At 43.2% G+C, this 22,857-nt stretch overlaps 1 protein-coding gene across 17 annotated transcripts in view; it reads left to right on the top strand.

Moving 5' to 3' along the window:
* Window positions 1-16,947, top strand: part of ANK3 (ankyrin 3) — an 891,037-nt gene extending 874,090 nt beyond the window's left edge. For all 17 annotated transcript variants that reach the window (XM_073548271.1, XM_073548272.1, XM_073548270.1 and 14 more), the window contains 2 exons: window positions 10,343-10,424; window positions 15,552-16,947. In XM_073548271.1, coding sequence (XP_073404372.1) covers window positions 10,343-10,408 — 66 coding nt within the window. In that variant the 3' untranslated portion in view covers window positions 10,409-10,424; window positions 15,552-16,947. The remainder of the gene's footprint in view (window positions 1-10,342; window positions 10,425-15,551) is intronic.
* The last annotated feature ends 5,910 nt before the right edge of the window (window positions 16,948-22,857 follow it).

Below are 22,857 nucleotides of genomic sequence, written 5' to 3'. Positions count from 1 at the left end.
CTGTAGGTCCATTATAAAAAAATGAAAACAATCAAAGAAAACCCCTTTAACTCATACTATGGACTTGTGGAAATGTAAGGTTGCAGACATATGCTGTGTGCAACTGCACAGGCCCTCTAGGCTGCCCTGTCCTACCACTAAGAAAAGTGTTTTCTTTTTCTTGCTACACTGCATGAAAGGACTATGCTTAATAGTCCCTAGTTATTGGTAGATTGGCTTATCTTTGAGGGATTCTTGGTAGATTCTCTCTGGGTTTTTTGAGGTAGAATTATTAGACATGGTTTTCACGTGGAATTGCTTCAGGAATCAGTGCTTTTTTTTTGTTTTTGAAGACTTTTTTCTGAAGGGTTATTTGAAACTATTTTGATAAGATTTTTGGAAGTTTTTTTTTCTATGCTTTGACAAGTTTGGAGTGGATTCCATGAGGAATCCATATTAATGAGGTGACATGTCACTTCTTTTTCGAAACCTCATCAGAAAAAAAACGCTCATACTTGTCATATGAACAGCATGAAGTAGATTTTCCATTAAAATCAATAGCAAGACTATTCAAAGTGTATTCGAAGGAGATCAGATTCAAAATCCTCATCAACAACTCTGACAAATGCTTATAGAGATTTGAATGTGTTTCTCATTGAGGATAGTTACACATGACTGTATTATAGCTGAATGTCCCTGTCTGACTATGGGTTTATTATCCTGAACCGACAGCACCATGGATCTCTATGATGCTGTCATCTTGCACTTCTATGTATGTGAAACTGGCAAACATTCATTAAAGGGAACTTGACAGCTGGATCAACATCTAGTAACTAATTATATGGCTGCATCTGTCTTTTAAGGCTGATTGCAGGCATTATGTAGGGAACGTTTACAGTATCTAGTGATACTCACCTCTTCAAACTTCTTTCGAAGATCTTGACTAGTCAAAAAGGTGTGCTCTATGGGCAGACGAGTCTTGCCAATAGCATGCCCATTGAGGCATGGCTGAAATCCTTTATCGAGACTCACTCTCTCCTCCACGAAACTTTGCATCCTGTAACTTGTGATCACCATGACTTCAGACATGCACAGTGTGACTTTAAATCTCTGTCATGTAGATTCTGATTTGGCTTGTATCCTAAGTCATACTACAAGACTCGTTAAAGGGTTGATTGTGACTTGTAGGATCGCTACTACCAATAGGTGGCGCTGTAAAGTAAAAGTCCTCTTTCTTTCTGAAGAGGCAATTTGCATGTCATGTAGATAGAGATCCACAGCACATGTCCAAAATTGCTGAGATCACAAGCAGCCACAAGCGGTCAAGTTCTGGGAGAAGTGAGTGAGGCCGGACCAGGTATCCCAGCCATGCCTCAGTGGGTGTTCTATCAACAGAAAAGCAGGACTGATCCACCCATAATTGGGCGTAAAAGACAGATGCAGCCATATAATTAGTTTGTAGGTGTTGATACAGTTAAATTTAAGTAGCAGTTGGAGAGCAAAACCCTCCAAACTGTTCCTATTCAACTTCCTTTTGCTCTGAACTAATGTTTCTCATACATATTGTAGGGGTTGTACTCGGGTGTGACAGAAGGAAAACAGGAGGCACCTTCCGTTAAAAGTTCATGTGGGTTTATTGCTTCATAAACCCCCGAAACACAAACAGAAACTAAACAGCCTTTAGATCAGGCAAAACAAAATACAAATGTCCATAGCATGGCTCTGCTTCATCAGGCCTGTAGGCACACAGGCTGGGTTAGTGTCCAGTATTCAGGCTCAGTATGGAGCCAAACACACAGGAGGCCTTCTCCCTCCCAATACACAGGCCATGTGCCAAACAACAGCCTCCATTATATAGGCTGTAACCACACCTAGAAGTGAGGTAAGTGGGTAGCCAAACCCGCCCATCTCTCATAGCTACCCACAAACCGGTCCCAGTTGCAACAAACGAGCCACTAAAGGTACTGTCACACTTAGCGATGTACCAGCGATCCCGACCAGCGATATGACGCGGTCAGGATCGCTGGTACATCGCTAAGTGGTTGCTAGTGAGCTGCCACACAGGCAGATCTCACTAGCGACATCGCTGGGGACGGGGATCGCTACTTACCTGTCAGACGAGGCGATCCTGACGTCCTCCCGCCCGGCTCCACGCGTCGCTCGTCCTCACAGCAGGAAGCGCCACAGGAAGCTGACGACGAGAAACAGTCCTGAACGTTCTCGCGCGATCAGCGATAACCAGCGAGGGAGCCGGTCGTAGGTAAGTATCAGACACAGAGATATCGCTAGCAATATCGCTATAACGTCACTAGTTATAGCGATATTGCTAGCGATATCTCTTAGTGTGACATGCCCTTTAGTGCTTTCATGCACTAGAGAAAATACTCTGGGTTACATCACAGAGACAAGCCGTCTCTGTGACACATATCTCCCATCGATTATGCGACCATTAGCCACACTGCTTACCTCCCCCTCTGCCTAAAGCTGTGGGGCTTGGCACTTTCTCCTACCAGACAATGGATTCTCAAGAGGGCATCGGCATTACCATGTAGCTTCCCTGCTCTATGCTCTACATGGAAGTTGAAATCTTGTAGGGCTAAGATCCAACGGGTGACCCTAGCATTTTTCACTTTTGTTTCTCTCATCCATCTGAGTGGGGCATGGTCGGATACCAACCTAAACTTATTTCCTATCAGATAGTACCGTAATGTGTCCACCGCCCACTTTATGGCCAAGCACTACTTCTCTATGACTGAATAATTCCTCTCACGTGAGGATAGCTTCCTACTTGAGTAGAGAACAGGGTGCTCCTTCCCGTGTATCTCCTGGGAAAGGACAGGTCCTACCCTGACATCTGAGGTGTCTGTTTGGAGTATAAACTCTTTCTTAAAGTCAGGGGCCACCAGAATCGGTTGCTTACACAGAGCCCCTTTCATTTCTTGAAAGGCCATCTCTACCTCTTTAGACCATTCCATTTGACCTTTACCAATTTCATCCCCCTTAAGGAGGTAAGTCAGGGGCGCTGCCATCATAGCGAAGTTTGGTATGAACCTACTGTAGTATCTCACGATCCCTAGGAAGGCTCTAACTTGTTTCTTGGACAGCGGTCTCTGCCATATTTGAATTGCCTCCGCGCTTTACTGATTTGGTGTTTGATCTCGCCTTGACCCACTACATATCCCAGGTACTTGGCTTCTTCTTTCCCCAAGGTACACTTCTTCGGGTTTATTGAAAACCCCGCCTTTCTTAGAGCATCAAACGCCGCTTGGACCATTTCCATGGGATATGCATCGAACTTGGAGACCTCACTCAAATTCCGATAGTCATTGCAGAACCTCTATTCACCCTCAGGCTTTGGGACAAGGACAGTCAGGCTCAACCAACCGTTCTTGGACTTCTCAATGACCCCAAGTTTTAACATGCGCTGCACCTCCTTGGAGATCACTTCTTGACAGGCCTCCGGGACACGATAAGGCTTCACATTTACGCGCACATGTGGTTCCGTCAGAACTTCATGTTCTACGACCTTCGTGCACCCCGGCAATTCTGAGAACAGATCCCTGTTCTTCTGGAGCAACTCCCGGCACTGCTGTTTGTGGGCCTTCAACAGCGTCTCCGCTATGGCAACACCTCAAACCTCTCCTTCTGGCTGCCCCAGCAAGCACGGAGTTTCAGCCGGCTGTCTGTCTTGCCATGGCTTGATGAGGTTGACATGGTAGACCTGATATGGTTTCCGTCTTCCTGGTTGATGAATCTTTTAATTTACATCAAGCTTCATTACCAAGCTTCTCCACCACCTCATACGGTCCTTGCCATTTGACCAAGAACTTGCTCTCCACCATCAGAATTAGCACAAGAACTCGGTCTCCCAGATTGAACTGCCTCACTCTGGCTGACCGGTTGTAGACCCTGGTCTGAGCTTCTTGTGCCTGGAGGAGGTGTCCTTTTATGATGGGCATCGCCTTCGCAATTCTCTGCTGCATCAGTGCCACGTGCTCAATGACGCTTCTGTGGGGCGTGACTTTGACTTCCCAGGTTTCCTTGGCTATATCCAGGAGACCTCGCGGATGTCGGCCATACAGAAGCTCGAATGGTGAGAACCCCATGGTGGCCTGTAGAACCTCACATATGGAGAACAGATATGGTACGAGACAGTCCCAGTCTCTACCGTCCTTTTCTATAGCTTTCCTCAGCATGCTTTTCAATGTTTTATTGAACCTTTCAACAAAGCCATCTGTCTGAGGATGGTATACTGAAGTCCTACACTGGGAGATTTGCAGGACCTTGCATAACTCCCTCATCACCTTACACATAAAAGGTGTTCCCTGGTCAGTCAGGATTTCCTTTGGTAAACCTGTACGGGAAAAGACATGGACCAATTCGAGGGCTATACTTTTTGGAGGGCTATACTTTCCCCTTTTTCTCAGGGTAATTGCTTAGGGTTATCGTGTGGCATAGTCCAGAACGACCAATCTGTATTGATGCCCACAAGCAGATTTCACCAGGGGACCGACCAAGTCCATAGCAATTCTCTCGAATGTCACTTCGATAATGGGCAATGGCACGTTGGGACTTTGAAAGTGAAAGGTGGGGCGGTTAACTGACATGTAGGGCAGTACCTGCAATAGTTTAATATTTCCCGGAGACACCCCCGGACCGTTCTTGCGTTTATTCCATTCTCTGATGTCCATCCAAGATGTGTGAATGGGTCATGTTCAACACCTTCTGTCTATGTGGGCCCAGCAATATTAACTGTTCCACCAGCTCCTCCCTCACTTTTGTGACCCGATACAACAACTCCCCACTCATCATAAAGTAGGGAAACCTTGTGTCAGCCCCCGGTTTCTGTGCAACGCCATTAATGACAATGACAATGTTAAAGGCTTTTTTCAGAGTTGAGTCCCTATGTAGGGCGGTTCCAAAATTCTCACTGGTCAACCCTATCCCCGGAATGTCAGACACAGGGTACACTTCCTCCTCATCCCCCACAAGGACACAAAATAGAAACCTGTCTGCCTCTGGGTGTGTTGACACCTTATAAGGGTTCAGTGGTTCACTTTTCATGCCAGCTAACTCAGAATCCTTCCCCCACAGATCCCAAAATAAACAAAAGTCCCGGTCTATAATAATAGGGTGCAACAAGTCTCGAACGACGCCAACCTCATGGGACTCAGTACCGTGGCCTGTTTCAATGTCCACTCTGGCCATAGGGTAGTCCTTAGCATCACCTTTTATGCACCGAATGCCGACTTTTTTCCCCGGGGATCAGTTAGAGAGGAAAAGTGGCCCTCACAAGGGTCACTAAACTCCTGAAGTCTAGCAGTGCCATTAACTCCCTACTTTTCACTTTCACTGGACACGCTTGAGGCGTATTGTTGGGTGGAGAGCTCACGCTGCAGGGCAGATATGCATAATATGAACAACGGCATCCTAGGCTGCAGTCCATCTGCTCTGGGGTCAGGGGACAATGGGCAGCTATATGTCCTGGCCCATGGCACCTCCAGCAAATAATATCACCCGTAGGGATTTTGGGCACCACCTCTCCCGCCCCTTTGGACACCCCCTTTTGGGCCTCCGCCCTGTTGGGACCCCCCAGTATGGAGTGGGCTGCCTTCCCAAGGAACCATCATTCCCCTAGTATCTCTCGACCAGTCCGACCAGTTCATCGGCATTCCGGGGATCACCCTGGGCAACCCAAGTCTGTATGGGCCTTGGCAGGGAGTGCACAAACCGGTCCATCTCCACCGTTCCACCATCTGCGCAGGTGTAGAGGACTGTGGTTGCATCCACTTCTGGACCAGGTGCAACAGGTGGTTTGTCCCAGTGATACGCCCAGTGGTGAACCGGCTGTGCCTTGATAGTCTGTCACCCCCAAGTGCGCGAGAATCTCAGTTTTTGGCTTGTCATATGTTTTGGTGTCCTGCAAAGCTAAGTCATAGTACACCTTTTGGGGTTCCCCCGTCAAGTATGGCTCCAGTACCTCTGCCCACTGTTCTGGCCGGAGTTTCTCTCTGTCGGCGACCCTTTCAAACACTGTCAGGAAGGCCTCAACGTCATCCCCAGGGGTCATTTTCTGCAAAGCACATCTTACCGCCTTCTGGACATGGGCGTCATCAGCCAGACTTGGGGTTGGAACGCTCATCCTGCCCTGAATGAATGGCAGATGCCAGAAGCTGCATCTGCTGCTGTTGCTTCTGCTGACTCTGCTGGATCTGCTGTAACAACAGCCTGTTGGTCTCTTGCTGCTGCTGCGACTGGACCAGGTGTTTCAGCAGGTCCTCCATTTTATCTGGCGATGCTTGCTGGCTTGCAACCGACACTTAACCCAGGATATGCAGTCCTTCCTGTAGCAGTCTCACGTCTCTGCTGGAAAGGCTGCCTGCAAGTCTAGCACCAATTGTAGGAGTTGTACTCAATCGGGTTCGACAGGAGGAAAACAGGAGGCAAGTTCCTTTCAAAGTTCTCTGTGACACATATCTCCCATCGATTATGCGATCATTAGCCACACTACAATATGTATAATAGTAGAAAGTATAAAACAGGTTAAACATGAATAGCTAAAATCCCAGTACAAGTAAAGTACCACACATCAGTTAGCTATGCAGAGCCAAACAAAAGAAAAGAGTTTGTGTGATATGAGCCCAGGTAAAAGGAATATACTACCAGATAAATGCAAAAAAAAAAATAATATAATTTGCTCATCATATGCTCCAATGATAATCTCAGAGCTAGACTCTGATATGTGCCATATTCCGAAAACATATGAAAATATAGGCCTGGGACCCCTCAAATATATATTGTGACTGTGAGGCAGTGACTGGTGTTATATGCGAGGGTCACTATGTGTCCCCCAGGATGCGTAAAAAAACGTATTGAGGCCGCTGGAATGCATTGCAGTCACAGGCACAGATGTGATTGCATTGCAAAATAAAAGTAAGTTTGGTCTTGGGAAAGCTATTTGCCCAAGGCAAATTTAAGAAAACCCAGCATGGGCTTTTATTTTTGGAGCGAACTACAGGATGTTAGTGGGGCAGTTTGCACCCTCCAGACCGAGTCTTACAAGTGGCCCATGGCCACAGATTCCATTTAAAAAACCCTGCGGCAAAGGGTTGAGTGTGTCAGTCTTGGTTTGCAAACTTGCAGAGCAGGTGGCTGTGCAAAGCTCAGCCGGTGTGAAGTAACATGGTGCCAAGCAAAGCCAAATGGCCTGGCACCCCTCAGCATAGCACGGTGGTGCAGTCGCCCACGGAAACGGGTCTCAGATAATGGAGTGTTTTGATTCCCAGCTGCGATCCGGAGGATACCGTGTGCTGCTTACTTTGTGAGTTCTGGACATTTAAACATTTTTGGTTTCAACTTTCCTGGGTCACTGCCTGTCTGTGACACTGCACCAGCCCGCTGCACTACAATATATAGTGGGGAAAATAAGTATTTGATACATTGCCGATTTGGCAAGTTCCCACCTACAAAGAATAGAGAGACAGAATCTAATAAAAACGAGAAAATCACATTGTATGATTTTTACATAATTAATGTGCATTTTATTGTTGATACAATAGAAATACAGAACTTAATATTTGGTACAGAATTTTTTGTTTGCAGTTACAGAGGTCAGACGTTTCATTTTGTTCCGGACCAAGCTTGCACAGACTGCCGCAGAGATTTTGGCTCCCTCCTCTCCATACAGATCTTCTCCAGATAGTTCTGGGCTGATTCCTGAAATTTCTCAAACTCATCCTTACCCCACGAGGGGAGATCTTGCATGCAGACCAAGGAAGATTGACAGTCATCTTGTGTTTTTTCCATTTTCTACTAACAGTTGTCTTCTCACCAAGCTGCTTGCCTATTGTGCTGTAGCCCACCCCAGCCTTGTGCAGGTCTACAATTCTGTCCCCGGTGTCCTTAGACAGCTCTTTGGTCTTGGCCATGGTGGAGAGTTTGGAGTGTGATTGATTGAGTGTGTGGACAGGTGTCTTTTATACATGTACCGTGTTCAAACTGGTGCAATTAATACAGGTAACGAGTGAAGAGTAGGAAGGCTTCTTAAAGAAAAACTAACAGGTCCGTGAGAGCCAGAATTCTTGCTGGTTGGTAGGTGATCAAATATTTATTTCATGCAATAAAATGTAATTTAATTATTTAAAAATCATACTATGTGATTTTCTGTTTTTTATTTTTAGATTCTGTCTCACACAGGTGAAGTGTACCTATGATAAAAATTAGAGACCTCTCCATTCTTTTTAGGTGGGAAAATTAGCAAAATCTGCAGAGTATCAAATACTTATTTTCACCACTGTAACTATTAAGATAACAAAAATAATCATAAAAGTATACTAAAAGGCAAAATAACAGCAAGTGAAGAAAAATATTAAACAAATTTAATGCAACTGGTGGTCCGACGCTGCAGGGCGATGATCTCGCTCCCATTCCAGGCTGGTGCGGCAGTTTTAGTGGTGCTCGATGCTGCGGGGGGCTCTGGAGACATGGTGCGGCAGTTTCGGCGGTGCTTGGTGCTGCAGAAGGCTCCGGCGACATTATGTGAAAGCCCGAATACCCCTACAATTCTATTGCCTCGATGCTGTGGCCCCTGGTAAAATGGCCACCAGAGGTGGCGCATGTGCAAATTGGACCCCCCCCGCAGCACCGTGCACCCCCGAAACTTGCCGCACTATGTCGCCGGATCCCCCTGCAGCACTGTGCACCACCGAAACTGCCGCACTATGTCACCAGAGCCCCCCACAGCACCGAGCATCTTCGAAACTGCCGCACCATGTCGCCGGAGCCCCCTGCAGCACCGAGCACCGCCGAAACTGCTGCACCAGCCTGGGATGGGAGCGAGATCATCGCCCTGCAGCATTGGACCACCGGAAGAATCGCCTGACTCCTGCTGCCACCAGCGCTGCCGATCCCCCCCCCGGTAAGATGAATTCAGGACTGTAAGACGGACCGCCATTTGATGCATTAATTTATTTTCTCCATTTCTCCATTTTTTTTTCTGAAAATTTGGGGTGCGTCTTATGGTCCGGTGCATCTTATAGTCTGAAAAATACAGTAAATCAGCTTCATTTATTCATTCGTTCAGGTTGCTGGTTCTATTATATCGGTTTCAATTTTTAATTTACTTGCTATTATTACTTTGTTATTGAATATACTTTATGCATTTTGTTTTGCTGCCTTAATAGATATACATCTTTGAGGCTTATTATTTTTTGGTTGTGTTTGTGGATAGGATAGGATACTTATCAGAGTGCAGCCCCACAGTTGTCATTGGAGCTTATGTGCTCTTTTTTAATTGCTTGATCCTCTATTTGCTGCTCTGAATAAAGTTTATTCCTTTACTAAATAGATGGTAGTTAGCATACTGCATGCTCTTTACCCGTTCCCTTATCACACATTCTCTATTCTCTTGTTTGGTAACATATAAAACAACAAACATCTAAATCAATCTAGAAATGATGCAGACACCTTCCTCTAGTGACCGGTCACTGCCAGAATGAACTGTACAGGTAGTAATTCTGGTAAGCAGGTTATTTAGGTAAGTATTCCTGATGAACTCATCCATATTAAAGGTTTAACCTAAATCTGTTCTTGGTAAAGTTTTGCACACCTTTTGGGTGACCAGTTTTTAGACCATATAACTTTTTTTTTAATTTTACCTTAGTTGGTTGTGGAAAGGCTAATCTTGCTTTTGCTTTATGTGTTCTATGTTTTCTGCCATTAATATTTTGTCAGGTTTGCATTGGCTTCAGTGATACTAACCGTTCTAAATCTAATTCTGATAAAATACCTACTGTAGGAGTGGAGTAGACCTGAGTGAGTGCCCAACCGCTGATTTAAGGTTGACTCTGAGTCCATCAGAAACTTATGAACAGTCGACATAGAGGGAAATGTTCCTCCACAATTTCATTTCTTTAGGTCACCTGACATGGATGTAAAATTTCAAAGCCAATGGGTGCTCAAAGGGTTGTCCGTTCAGAATATACTGATTTCTTATATGGAGAATAAGTCATCAATATCATACCATGAGGGTCCGACACCCGGCACTTCGACTGATCAACCATTATTTTGTTCCAGTAGCATCTGGGTGCAAACACATGGATTGGACCTCCACTGTACAGCTCCATTTAATGTGTCTTATGGGTACAGCACAATAAACCCTGTAACGGTTCATCGGTGAGGGTGCCGATTGTAGAACCCCACATTGTCTGATATTGATGACCAAACCTGCGGGTAGATCATGAGAATATTTTGAACTAACAACCTCTTTAAGAATATATTTAAGGTTTTAAGAAAAATGAAAATATTAAAATAAAGAATTTTCTTTGAATTCTCTATAACAATTCTTAAATAATTTATATTATAGAATGACGGGTATAAAGTAAAGACCAAGAAGGAAGTCCGACACATTGAGAAGAAAAGTTATTCTTAATGCCATAGTGATTCAGGTGAGTGGTGTGTAAGATTTTATAAGAATACAAAGTCATCAGCCAAGGTCTGAAGACATTGAGGCTGCAGTACCAGATTACATTCTACATGTTAGTCCAAGGTAAACTACTCAGCCTTCATGGGTGGTACAAATCTCATATTATAAAAACACCTATCCAATTTTCTCCCATTAATACTGTAGGCAAATACAATGTGCCAAATATTTAGCAAAACGTCATCAGATAGGTTCAGATTAAACATAAGCAAAACAATTTAAGGCAAAATACAGTACCTTTTGTGATTTGCATCACGTGAATCATGCAAAATGGCAGCCAGCTGAATTTTGAAGGGCCAGGAAGGTGTAAGAAGTATTGTGTATATTATAAATACCTCTCCCCCGGCTCTCACCAGTTGCTTCCTCCAGTCCAGTCTTTTCTGTAGTCCTTACACTCGTCCAGACTGGCGTGAACGAGTAGGTGACAGCCAAGGAGAGCTGTGTATTAAGATTACCTTTTTTTACACAACATTCATTATGCTCTATAGTCGGGAGAGACCCCAGGGGCACACTTGATTCGCATATGTATCAAACGTGATTAAATCTGTAGTAGTGGTCGTTGCTAAGAATGGTGGTGACAAGGGATGAGTGGATCCGTTGAAGTTCTGGTTCTGGGACCCAACCAAATCTTTAGTCCAAAGGTTGGTTCGGGTACTTAGGCCAGAACCCAAACCTCAGTGAAAACAATGGAGACCCAAACTTTGGATCTGGGAAAAAAAAACGTTCTCTCTGACAGACATCCCTGTAACTCCGAACACTGCAAGGGACTTCTGGGAGAAGTCCATGTTCAGCATTTAGCACTGGACACTAACTGTCTGGTACAAACCCAAACATTTATTTTCGGGTTAGCTCATCTCTACTGGTGACCAGATCTTAAATCTACTAATCTTTGCAGCTGTCGGGTATCGCACTCCCACCAATCTAGTATTGTAAGTCCCAAAAACCCTATAGTTTCTTATAACTATGGGAAATGCAAGACATATGCAAAAAGCTGCACGTCAACAAATTGTTCAATGTGATGATAGACAAAAAAAACCAAGAAATCCACCCATAAGGAATCTTGCAATGCACACGACATCTGTGGAGTTTGTCAGCTTGGAACACCACCAACAGCAACATAATAGCACATCAGACCTACTAAAGGTTTTTCCTCACAATTGATATTTATCACCTATGCACTGAGTAGATTATACACATGTGATCAGTTGTGTCCTGATAAATGTCTAGCACAACATACCAGGCTCATGACCATTCACATAACATGGACCTTCCAATAACTAAAAGAGCAGCAGCTAAATCCCTCAGGTAATCACTGCTGGTCTGACCTTCTACTCACTTATCAGTGTGAAACATATTTAGGACATATCAGTATGACGTTTTTGGCTGAATTTTCCCATTAGCTACCCAGTAAGGCCACTGTTTGTGTTGGACCAATGCTTCCAATTTGATTTGAGTTTTTTCTTTGGTGGTGGAGGGTGAGATTAAGGCCGGGGTCACACTAACCAACGCAAAATACGGTCAGTATTTTACATGCGTAATACGGATGACAGACCCCTAAATAGTGCTCCGTATGTCCCGTAATCAAGGTGTGGTCGCGTATTTTGCGCATGTCAGCATCCGTATGTAATCCGTATGGCATCCGTATGGCGAGATTTTCTCGCAGGCTTGGAAAATAGACATATAATGGAGCCCTATGACAGTTTTAATAAAGAAATGAAAGAATAGATATATACTCATAGAATGCATATATATATATATATATATACACTCACTGGCCACTTTATTAGGTACACCATGCTAGTAACGGGTTGGACCCCCTTTTGCCTTCAGAACTGCCTCAATTCTTCGTGGCAGAGATTCAACAAGGTGCTGGAAGCATTCCTCAGAGATTTTGGACCATATTGACATGATGGCATCACACAGTTGGCGCAGATTTGTCGGCTGCACATCCCTGATGCGAATCTCCCGTTCCACCACATCCCAAAGATGCTCTATTGGATTGAGATCTGGTGACTGAGGAGGCCATTTGAGTACAGTGAACTCATTGTCATGTTCAAGAAACCAATCTGAGATGATTCGAGCTTTATGACATGGCGCATTATCCTGCTGAAAGTAGCCATCAGATGCCTGTTCTTAGCTGAGAGGAGTGGTACCCAGTGTGGTCTTCTGCTGCTGTAGCCCATCTGCCTCAAAGTTCGACGCACTGTGCGTTCAGAGATGCTCTTCTGCCTACCTTGGTTGTAACGGGTGGCAATTTGAGTCACTGTTGCCTTTCTATCAGCTCGAACCAGTATGCCCATTCTCCTCTGACCTCTGGCATCAACAAGGCATTTCCGGCCACAGAACTGCCGCTCACTGGATTTTTTTTCTTTTTCGGACCATTCTCTGTAAACCCTAGAGATGGTTGTGCGTGAAAATCCCAGTAGATCAGCAGTTTCTGAAATACTCAGACCAGCCCTTCTGGCACCAACAATCATGCCACGTTCAAAGGCACTCAAATCACCTTTCTTCCCCATACTGATGCTCGGTTTGAACTGCAGGAGATTGTCTTGACCATGTCTACATGCCTAAATGCACTGAGTTGCCGCCATGTGATTGGCTGATTAGAAATTAAGTCTTAACACACAGTTGGACAGGTGTACCTAATAAAGTGGCCAGTGAGTGTATGTATATATATATATATATATATGTATTCTATGTGTCTATATCTATTCTTTCGTTTCTTTATTAAACCTGTCAGTGTGAGTTTACTGTATAGCGCACTGAATTGCCGGCTTTGCCAAAAGACACCGGGTGCGTATTTCTCGCAGGTCACATGTGTGGTCCGTGTGTAATCCGTATTTTTTGCGCACCCATAGACTTGCATTGGCGTACTACGGCCGTAGTACGCTGACAATCGCAGCATGCTGCGATTGGCACGGACCGTAGAATACGGATGAGAAATATACGGCTGGTGCGATGGACCCCATAGAGAATCATTTGTCCGTGTCTAATGCGTGCTTTTAGCGCCTCTCACTTGTCCGTATTCCTCGCCAGTGTGACCCCGGCCTAAGAGTCTCTAGAAAACTTCATCAGCAAGAGCTGTAACTTTCAGGCATGTTCACACCTTCTACTCGCATATCTCTTTGCGGAGAGTGATATGTCAAGCCTGCCATGTCAAGGTGAGGAGACTTTTAAGCCTTGCAATGCTCCTTTGAGAAATTAAATATGCAAATTGTTTCTTCAGAGAGGAAGAGGAAAACAACTCCAGCACCACCTATTGGAAGTAGTAATCCTAAGTAGTCAATATTGATCCTCCAACGAGCCTTGCCATATGCCTGAAGATATGGTTTGGCTTTTATTCCAAGTCATGTGGCAAGGCTTATTGGAGGGTCAATATTGAGTTATAGAATTACTTCTTCCAATAGCTGGCACTAGAGTTCTAGTCCTCTTCCTATCTGAAGAGACAATTTTCACATAAGGGAAGTTACATTTCTTATTTTCTGTCCAGATTTGAAAATTACAGTAGCAGTAGAGGGAATGAGAGTTTTCTAAATCTTATTCACACACTATAAAAGAAAAGAAAAAAAATGCAAAAACTTAAGTTCAGTCTGGATTTTAAAACTGCAGCATACTAATCTATGATACACATTTGTTCTGGATTCCCCATTGAGTTCAATAGTAAAGGTCAAAATCCACATAACTCCATTTGTTGTGAAATTTGCTGCAGATCACCAACAGCAAAATGTTTAAGTCCACAAAAAATTGTACTTTCTACAAAGATTAAAATAAAAAAAAAAAATAAAAAAAAACCTCCACTGTTTAGACACATTTTTATGCATTTTTTCCCATTTATTTGAACTGGTGAAAAATGCAGTAAAAATGCGGAAACGATTTGACATGCTGCAGTTTAAAAAAAAAACAAAACAAAAAACTAAGGCTACATTCCGACAATGAATTTTGGAGGCATTTTTTACACTGCGTATTTTTGCTACATCAAAAACGCAGCGTCTTACAGTTCCAGCAAAGTGGATGGGATTTATTTTACTTCTATTTTATCCTATGCATAAAGCAGCCCACAGTGTGCGAAACACAAAAGCACCCAGTCTCAAGACGTCATATATTGTGAAGCAGGTCGAGTTGCTGTAAGTACAAAGTGAGACAAAGGTATATTACTTAAATAAAGTGTTGCTTACCCATGTGACTGAGGATTAGTTGAGCCCGCCAACATTGCCCTGACGCGCGTTTCACGTGTTGCTTTCTCAAGGAAACCTCTTGACACTTGTTGATTTTGTGTTTTGCACACTGCGCACTGCTTTGTGCATAGGATTTTTGTGTAGCTCCCCATCTTCTTTCCTTCTTAGTATTCTCATTTTGTACCTAAGGTTAATGATTTTTATTGTGAATTGTTTCAATAAATGATCCTTTTTTAACTTTATTGATGGTTCATTGTTACTCTTTTTTTTCCCTTTTGCTCTAATGTTCATGTTTTAGAGTACTCCTCCGTTTGATCTCCTACCAATAATATACTGAAGGGTTTACGCTAAACTCTAATCCCATACCTTAATTATGATTTTGTGCTATATGAATTTTGTCTTATAATTAAAAAAGCATCAAAAACGCATCATGTGAACATAACCTAAGAGCGTTTTCAATGCTGAAATGCATAAAAATACATGTAATCCACTAAGTAAATCAGGAAAGTTTTGTCAAAGCCAAATACCAGGGAGTATCAAAACTAGAGTAGCAGCGTTAAAAACGCGATAAAAACTCTGATTAAAAAACTCACAGAAAAATGCAATGGAAAAATGCAAGTAACCTAATTAAAATAATAGGTGCAGAAATTCTTGTACCTAAAGTTCATTGTGGGAACATAGCCTAATGACTCATATCTGCATTGAAAAATTAAGCCGATTTCAGAAATCTCATTCACTTTGTTGGAACTGTAAAACGCAGCATTTTTTAAGTCTCAAAAGAGCAACGTGTGAAGAATCCCTAACAATTTCAATATTCAGCATCTTTGTGATAATGGAACCAGCATAACGTTCATCGCTAGTGTGAACAAAGCCTTACGGTGAATAACACTCATTCTCCTATCTTTTTTTTTTTATAGGATGAATGGTTACTGCCAGTATTGAGAAGAAAAAAAACAATTAGTGGAGAACACTGAACAACAAACAAAAAGTGTGCGTTTGCCGCTTCCACACATTAACCGCATGGGTTTTTTTTATGCAAGAAACCTTTATTTTAGCATGAGCCAATTATACAGAGCATGGGAAATCACCTTCATTCGGATGGAGTCCAGGAGTGTGTAGTTTACAATGCAGTGTACATATTAAATACCATGCTGTAAATGATGTCTCCACAAGCGTTTGGATTTCCCTGACGCTGGAACTACCGACGAAGAGGATGACTTTGGATGGACTTGTGAAAGACACAATAATCACTAAAATAAGCAACAGTTCGCCTTATTTTACCTGTACCCTATAAACTGGGGTCTAAAATGCTCTTGATTTTCTTTTATAAATCATCAATGGATTTGCTGTAAATAAGTGACACTTGTATAAAAGTCTAACAAGACTAGGATTGATGTTAATAATGCACCGCCTGGTAACTACTTACCAACCGAAGACCACTCACATATCCATATAACCTGATAGGTGTCTGATAATACTTCACCGATGGGGTATATAATGGGTGCGTCTTCACAAAATCTTGTATATTATCGATTTATTTCTTTGTATATGAAAAAAAAATAAATAAATAAAACAAAGCCAAGCAGATTTTACACAAATTTCTTTAATTCTGCAGCAAACTTTAACAGTACACAACGAAACAGGGACTTCTGCTATCCCGAATCATTTTTCTTCGGATTAAGTAATATTTTGGTGCATGTATCACCCACTTTACTTTCTTTTAGCCTTCGTTGAACTTTGCAAAAGCTACACTAGGACACAAACCAACGTCGGAGCTATCCACACAAGCCCTTTATTTAATCGTATCGCTGTTGCCAACCTCTCATGAACTTTTAAGAACAAAATAATAATAATAATATATTGTATGGTAGTGCATAGTTTCAGGCACTCACTGTATTGCTTTTACATGGGTGGGGTAAGGTTTTTAGAAATGAAAGTTGTGCTTTCAGCATAAAAAAAAAAAAAAAAAAAAAAGCACAAAAAGAAACTGAAAAGAACAATTAGGCAGGCAGCACGATGTAAAGTCCTTACTGTATTGTGTACTGGCTATAAAAATGTAGACTCTTTTCAGTAAAGCCAATCATCTGTTTTCATTCTAGCAGTGTAATATTAGGTTGTTAATGCTGCTGTGTTTTAAAAGGGCATTTTTATTTTTTATTTCTTTTGGGGTTTTGGTGAAATCTTTTCATTTGTTGATTATATTCATATGGAAACAGCATTCATTGATAATAGCTCTAATTACAATGTATGAAATCAAAACACTGGATGATCTAGTTGATTATTTAAAACAAAAATAAATTGTGTTTAAAACTGTCCCCGGCTTTTATTTGTAGATTGGAGTTAAGTTTTTTTTTTAAATGTTTTTTTTTTTTTATCTAAAATTGCATTATCTTTTTGGAATGAGAAATGAATGAGAAAAACAGACCTACACTAAGGCTACTTTCACACATCAGTTTTTTGCCGTCAGGCAGGATCCGGCTATTTTTTGAAAAAACGGATCCGGCATAAATTTTGGAGAACTGTAGAAACGGATCCGTTTTTTTGCTGGATCCGTCTAGCAGGTTATATCTGTTCCTGGGGGCTGGCCAATTGGATCTGAGCATGCGCAGACTTAAAAAAAACGGATCCGGTGGCTGGATCCGTCTTTTTCTGGATCCGGCGCATTCCGGCGCCCATAGACTTTCATTGTAGCAAAAAGCTGGAAGCGCCGGATCCGGCGCTTCCGGCTTTTTCGCCGGAGACAAAAAACGTTACAGTAGCCGTTTTTTCCAGACGCCGGAATGAGACAAGTTGCCGGATCCGGCAAAAAACGGATGAAACGCAATGCCATCCGGCACGATCCGGCGCTAATGCAAGTCAATGGGGAAAAACTGGATCCGGCATTGCATTTTGCCGGATCCGTTTTTACAAAAAAAAGCCGGATCGCGCCTGAAGGCAAAAAACTGATGTGTGAAAGAGGCCTAAGGCTCCTGCACATAGCTTGTATTGACTGTCTGATTGCAATCCAGTACGGGGGAATACAAAAATCGCTACATGCTTAAGTTTGGTCCAATATTTGGATTACGTTCTGCTATGCAAGTCAATGAGTCTGTGGAAACCAATGGACTGCACTCAGCCCGATTTCCACGGACTGATATTATGGAGAAGATGGAGACATTTTTTTCTCCGAGAGAATCGGAGCACACCATAATCAGCCTTAGCCAAAGGACTCAGGGAAAGCCCAAGCAAACACATAGAGAACATACAAATACTATGTAAGTGTTGCTCTAGGTTGGATTAATTCCCTGGACTGCATGACACTGAGCCACCATACCGCAATAACAAATTCTAACTCATTTTACGTCAATTAAAAATATGTCTCTCTACCCAGGTCTGGCTTCCAGTCCAATCCTCCAAGGCACCTGGATCAGAGAAGTCTCCCTTTCCGCCGCCAGCATCCTCCTCCCACTGTCCGTAGCTTTAGCTTGGCCACGCGACGTACTGACATGCGTCACATCATGATATCATGACACTGCAGGGGCTGGTAAATGCCAGAGCAACACAGCATGCTGGCCATAGATGTAAGGTCTGCCCTGGTCCAGCTGCCATGGAGGACTGGACTGGCAAGGTGAATCTCCTTGCTCAAAACTATCAATTACTTAAAGGGAATCTGACATTCACATTACCAAAAATGCTATTTATCTGCAAATATTGGGTTAATGTGCAAGTAAACAGCTACCTTGTGTAGCTGGTTGACTTGCAATGCGGCAACTCATTGAAAATTAAGTTTTAATCACTGTGTCACCATGTAATGGCTCTCTCTGAGTCACTGAGGCGGTGCAGGGCAGTGATTACGTCACCACTCAGTAATAATAATCTTTATATAGCACCAACATATTCCGCAGCGCTTTACAGTTTAATAGTTCATACACAACAGTCATAAGTAACAATGTTAACAATAATACTATAATTAAAGCAAAATAAGACGACCCTGCTCGTGAGAGCTTACACTCTGCATTGAGGTGGGGGAGATGCAAACTACAGGTGCGTATTTACAATGATGGTACAGCCATCTTGAGGGAGCGGGGGATAGGTAAAGGCTGCATTAGCTGGCCTTTAGTATACTGGGAGTGCGGCTGAAATAAGATCCCGGCACCTTGAGTGACAGCCTTCCAGCAGCCTGAGTGCCAAACGTGCTGTCACTCAAAATGCCCGGGTGTGATTACAGCCACACTCCCAGTATACTGAGTGGTGACGTAATCATTGCCCTGTAACGACCCTACCACGACTAGGAGAGAGACGTTAAATGGAGATTACACCATGATTAAAACTTTATTTTTTAATTGTAGTTGCACAACAAGAAAGCCGGCTACACAGGGTTTTAACACTATTTACAGTTGTGCTCAAAAGTTTACATACCCCGGCAGAATTTTTGCTTTTTTGGCTTTTTTTCGGAGAATATGAATGATAACACCAAAACTTTTTCTCCACTCATGGTTAGTGGCTGGGTGAAGCCATTTATTGTCAAACTACTGTGTTTTCTCTTTTTAAATCATAATGGCAACCCAAAATATCCAAATAATAACCCGATATCTGCAGGTAAATAGTGTATTTGGTTATGTCAGATTCCCTTTGAGTTGGAGCCATGCAAAGTCACCTGTCTCTTCTTAAAATATCAAATAAATGCTTCGTAGCAAGTTGAATCTAGTATTTGAAATTTTTCCAGCTGTAATCTGCTGGGAAATGTGCCAGAACGTATTTGAAGGGGTCATTTTATTATACACACTCTGTATATACAGTCATATGTAAAAGTTTGGGCACCCCTATTAATGTTAACCTTTTTTCTTTATAACAATTTTGTTTTTTGCAACAGCTATTTCCGTTTCATATATCTAATAACTGATGGACTCAGTTATATTTCTGGATTCAAATGAGGTTTATTGTACTAACAGAAAATGTGCAATCTGCATTTAAACAAAATTTGACCGGTGCAAAAGTATGGGCACCCTTATCATTTTCTTGATTTGAACACTCCTAACTACTTTTTACTGACTTCCTGAAGCACTAAATTGGTTTTGTAACCTCATTGAGCTTTGAACTTTATAGCCAGGTGTATCAAATCATGAGAAAAGGTATTTAAAGTGGCCACTTGCAAGTAGTTCTCCTATTTGATTCTCCTATGAAGAGTGGCATCATGGGCTCCTCAAAACAGCTCTCAAATGATCTGAAAACAAAGATTATTCAACATAGCTTTTCAGGGGAAGGATACAAAAAGTTGTCTCAGAGATTTAACCTGTCAGATTCCACTGTGAGGAACATAGTAAGGAAATGGAAGAACACAGGTACAGTTCTTGTTAAGCCCAGAAGTGGCAGGCCAAGAAAAATATCAGAAAGGCAGAGAAGAAGAATGGTGAGAACAGTCAAGGACAATCCACAGACCACCTCCAAAGACCGGCAGCATCATCTTGCTGCAGATGGTGTCACTGTGCATCGGTCAACAATACAGCGCATGCATAACACCTTTTTGTATGACCAAACAACTCAATCTTTGTTTCATCAGTCCACAGGACCTTCTTCCAAAATGTAACTGGCTTGTCCAAATGTGCTTTTGCATACCTCAGGCGACTCTGTTTGTGGCGTGCTTGCAGAAATGGCTTCTTTCGCATCACTCTCCCATACAGCTTCTCCTTGTGCAATGTGCGTAGTATTGTTGACAGATGCACAGTGACACCATCTGCAGCAAGATGATGCTGCAGGTCTTTGGAGGTGGTCTGTGGATTGTCCTTGACTGTTTTCACCATTCTTCTTCTCTGCCTTTCTGATATTTTTCTTGGCCTGCCACTTCTGGGCTTAACAAGAACTGTACCTGTGTTCTTCCATTTCCTTACTATGTTCCTCACAGTGGAAACTGACGGGTTAAATCTCTGAGACAACTTTTTGTATCCTTCCCCTGAAAAGCTATGTTGAATAATCTTTGTTTTCAGATCATTTGAGAGCTGTTTTGAGGAGCCCATGATACCACTCTTCATAGGAGAATCAAATAGGAGAACTACTTGCAAGTGGCCACCTTAAATATCTTTTCTCATGATTTGATACACCTGGCTATGAAGTTCAAAGCTCAATGAGGTTACAAAACCAATTTAGTGCTTCAGGAAGTCAGTAAAAAGTAGTTAGGAGTGTTCAAATCAAGAAAATGATAAGGGTGCCCATACTTTTGCACTGGTCAAATTTTGTTTAAATGCAGATTGCACATTTTCTGTTAGTACAATAAACCTCATTTGAATCCAGAAATATAACTGAGCCCATCAGTTATTAGATATATGAAACTGAAATAGCTGTTGCAAAAACCAAAATTGTTATAAAGAAAAAAGGTTAACATTAATAGGGGTGCCCAAACTTTTACATATGACTGTATGCCTATATATACAAAATGTAAAAAAAACTAAATATATACTGTATATATATATAAATATATACTGTATATATATATATATATAAAGCTGAGTGTATGTATCATGCCATGCCCACTCCACAAAGCCCCGCCCACTGGTGGGTGGGGTGGAGAGCAGGGTTGCAGAGGTAAAGTGCAGGATGCATGTGGAGAGTGGAGCTGCGAGGGAGAGATCGGGACATGGATGGAGATCGGGGCTGTGGATGGAGAGCGGGACACGAATGGAGAGCGGGGCTGTGGAGGGAAGCGGAACACGAATGGAGAGTGGGGCTGTGGTGGGATAGAACGGTATGGTGCATGGAGAGCAGGAATGCAGAGGGAGATAGTGGGACAGCGGATGGAGAGCGGGGCTGTGGAAGGAGAGAGCGTGATGGCGGGTGGAGAGCAGGGCTGTTAAGGGGAGAGCAGGATACCGGTGGAGAGCTGGGCTGCTCAGGGAGAGCGCGGGATGGCCAGTAGAGACATGGGCTGCGGAGGGAGAGAGAGGGGCGGCGAGTGGAGAGCGGGACGGCCAGTGGAGAGCGGAGCTGCGGAGGAACAGAGCAGGATGGCCAGTGGAGACAAGGGCTGCTCAGGGAGAGAGTGGGGCTGTGGAGGGAGAATGCGGGATGGCGATTGGAGAGTGGGGCTGCAGAAGGAGAGAGTGTGACGGTGGATGGAGAGCTAGGCCACGGAGCGAATGCAGGGTTGCTGAGGAAGAGAGATGGATGGTCAGTGGAGACTGGCTGCGGAGGGAGAGAGCGGGACAGTGGATGGAGAGCGGGCCTGCTGAGGGAGAATGCGGGATGGCAGGTGGAGAGCAGGGATTCGGAGGGAGAGATTGGGACGGTGAGTGGAAAGCGGGGCTGCGGAGGAAGAGAGCGAGACAGCAGTTAGTTAATATGCCCGGGCCACCCCGGGCTCTTCAGCTATTATAAATATAATGTATTTTCCGGCATATAAGGTGACTTTTTAACCCCTGAAAATCTTCTCAAAAGTCGGGTGTCGTCTTTAGTGAAGCAAGCTGCAGGTGTCTGGGACTCCCGAGGTATGGCAGAAAGAGAGAGAGCAGCCTGCGCCACTTCACTGCAGTCCTCACGAGCAGGGGATGTATGGCACTTTTCAGCCAGGGGAGCAGTGGCCCTCGAGTTGCAGTTGCCCATTTTTGCCCTAGTTTTCTCTGGCCAATGCATTAGGGTACTGTCACACTTAGCGATAAGTTAGCAGACCGAGGTTACTATAGAGTTAAGGGAGCAGAACCGAGCTTACTACAGAGATAAGGGAGCAGACCAAGCTTACTATAGAAATAAGGGAGCAGAACCGAGCTTACAATAGAGATATGAGAGCAGAACTGAGCTTACTATAAAATTATAGGAACAGAACCGAGCTTATGGCATACATATGCCACCAGAATCTAGATTACTACATCAATACAGCACCAGAACCAAGCTTACTGTTTAGATATGGTACCATAACTGAGCTTACTTACAAACATACATACAACTCCAGAAACACAGACATGTAAAAACACAGTACGGCAGGTTGTTGCTAGGGTCCTAAAAGATCAGGGGCCCAAGCCCCAAAGTGCATGTCTCCCTATATGACCCCCTTTAGCCATTTAATATAGCATCTAAACATATATAATTACAGTTTACCACTGTTGCTAACCAAAAACACACAATGCAAAGACCAATATTATCAAAATTACTACAATAAAAGGCCAAACACAATGCGGCTATACAAGTCCACCACCATCACCACTACACAGCGATTACATAATATAATATGACCATTACCTCTACATAACAAAACAC

This window comes from Dendrobates tinctorius, unplaced genomic scaffold, assembly GCF_039654945.1.
Source record: "Dendrobates tinctorius isolate UK_male_01 unplaced genomic scaffold, ASM3965494v1 ptg000156l, whole genome shotgun sequence".
Lineage (NCBI taxonomy): Eukaryota > Metazoa > Chordata > Amphibia > Anura > Dendrobatidae > Dendrobates > Dendrobates tinctorius.
This window is presented reverse-complemented; position numbering and strand designations above follow the sequence as displayed.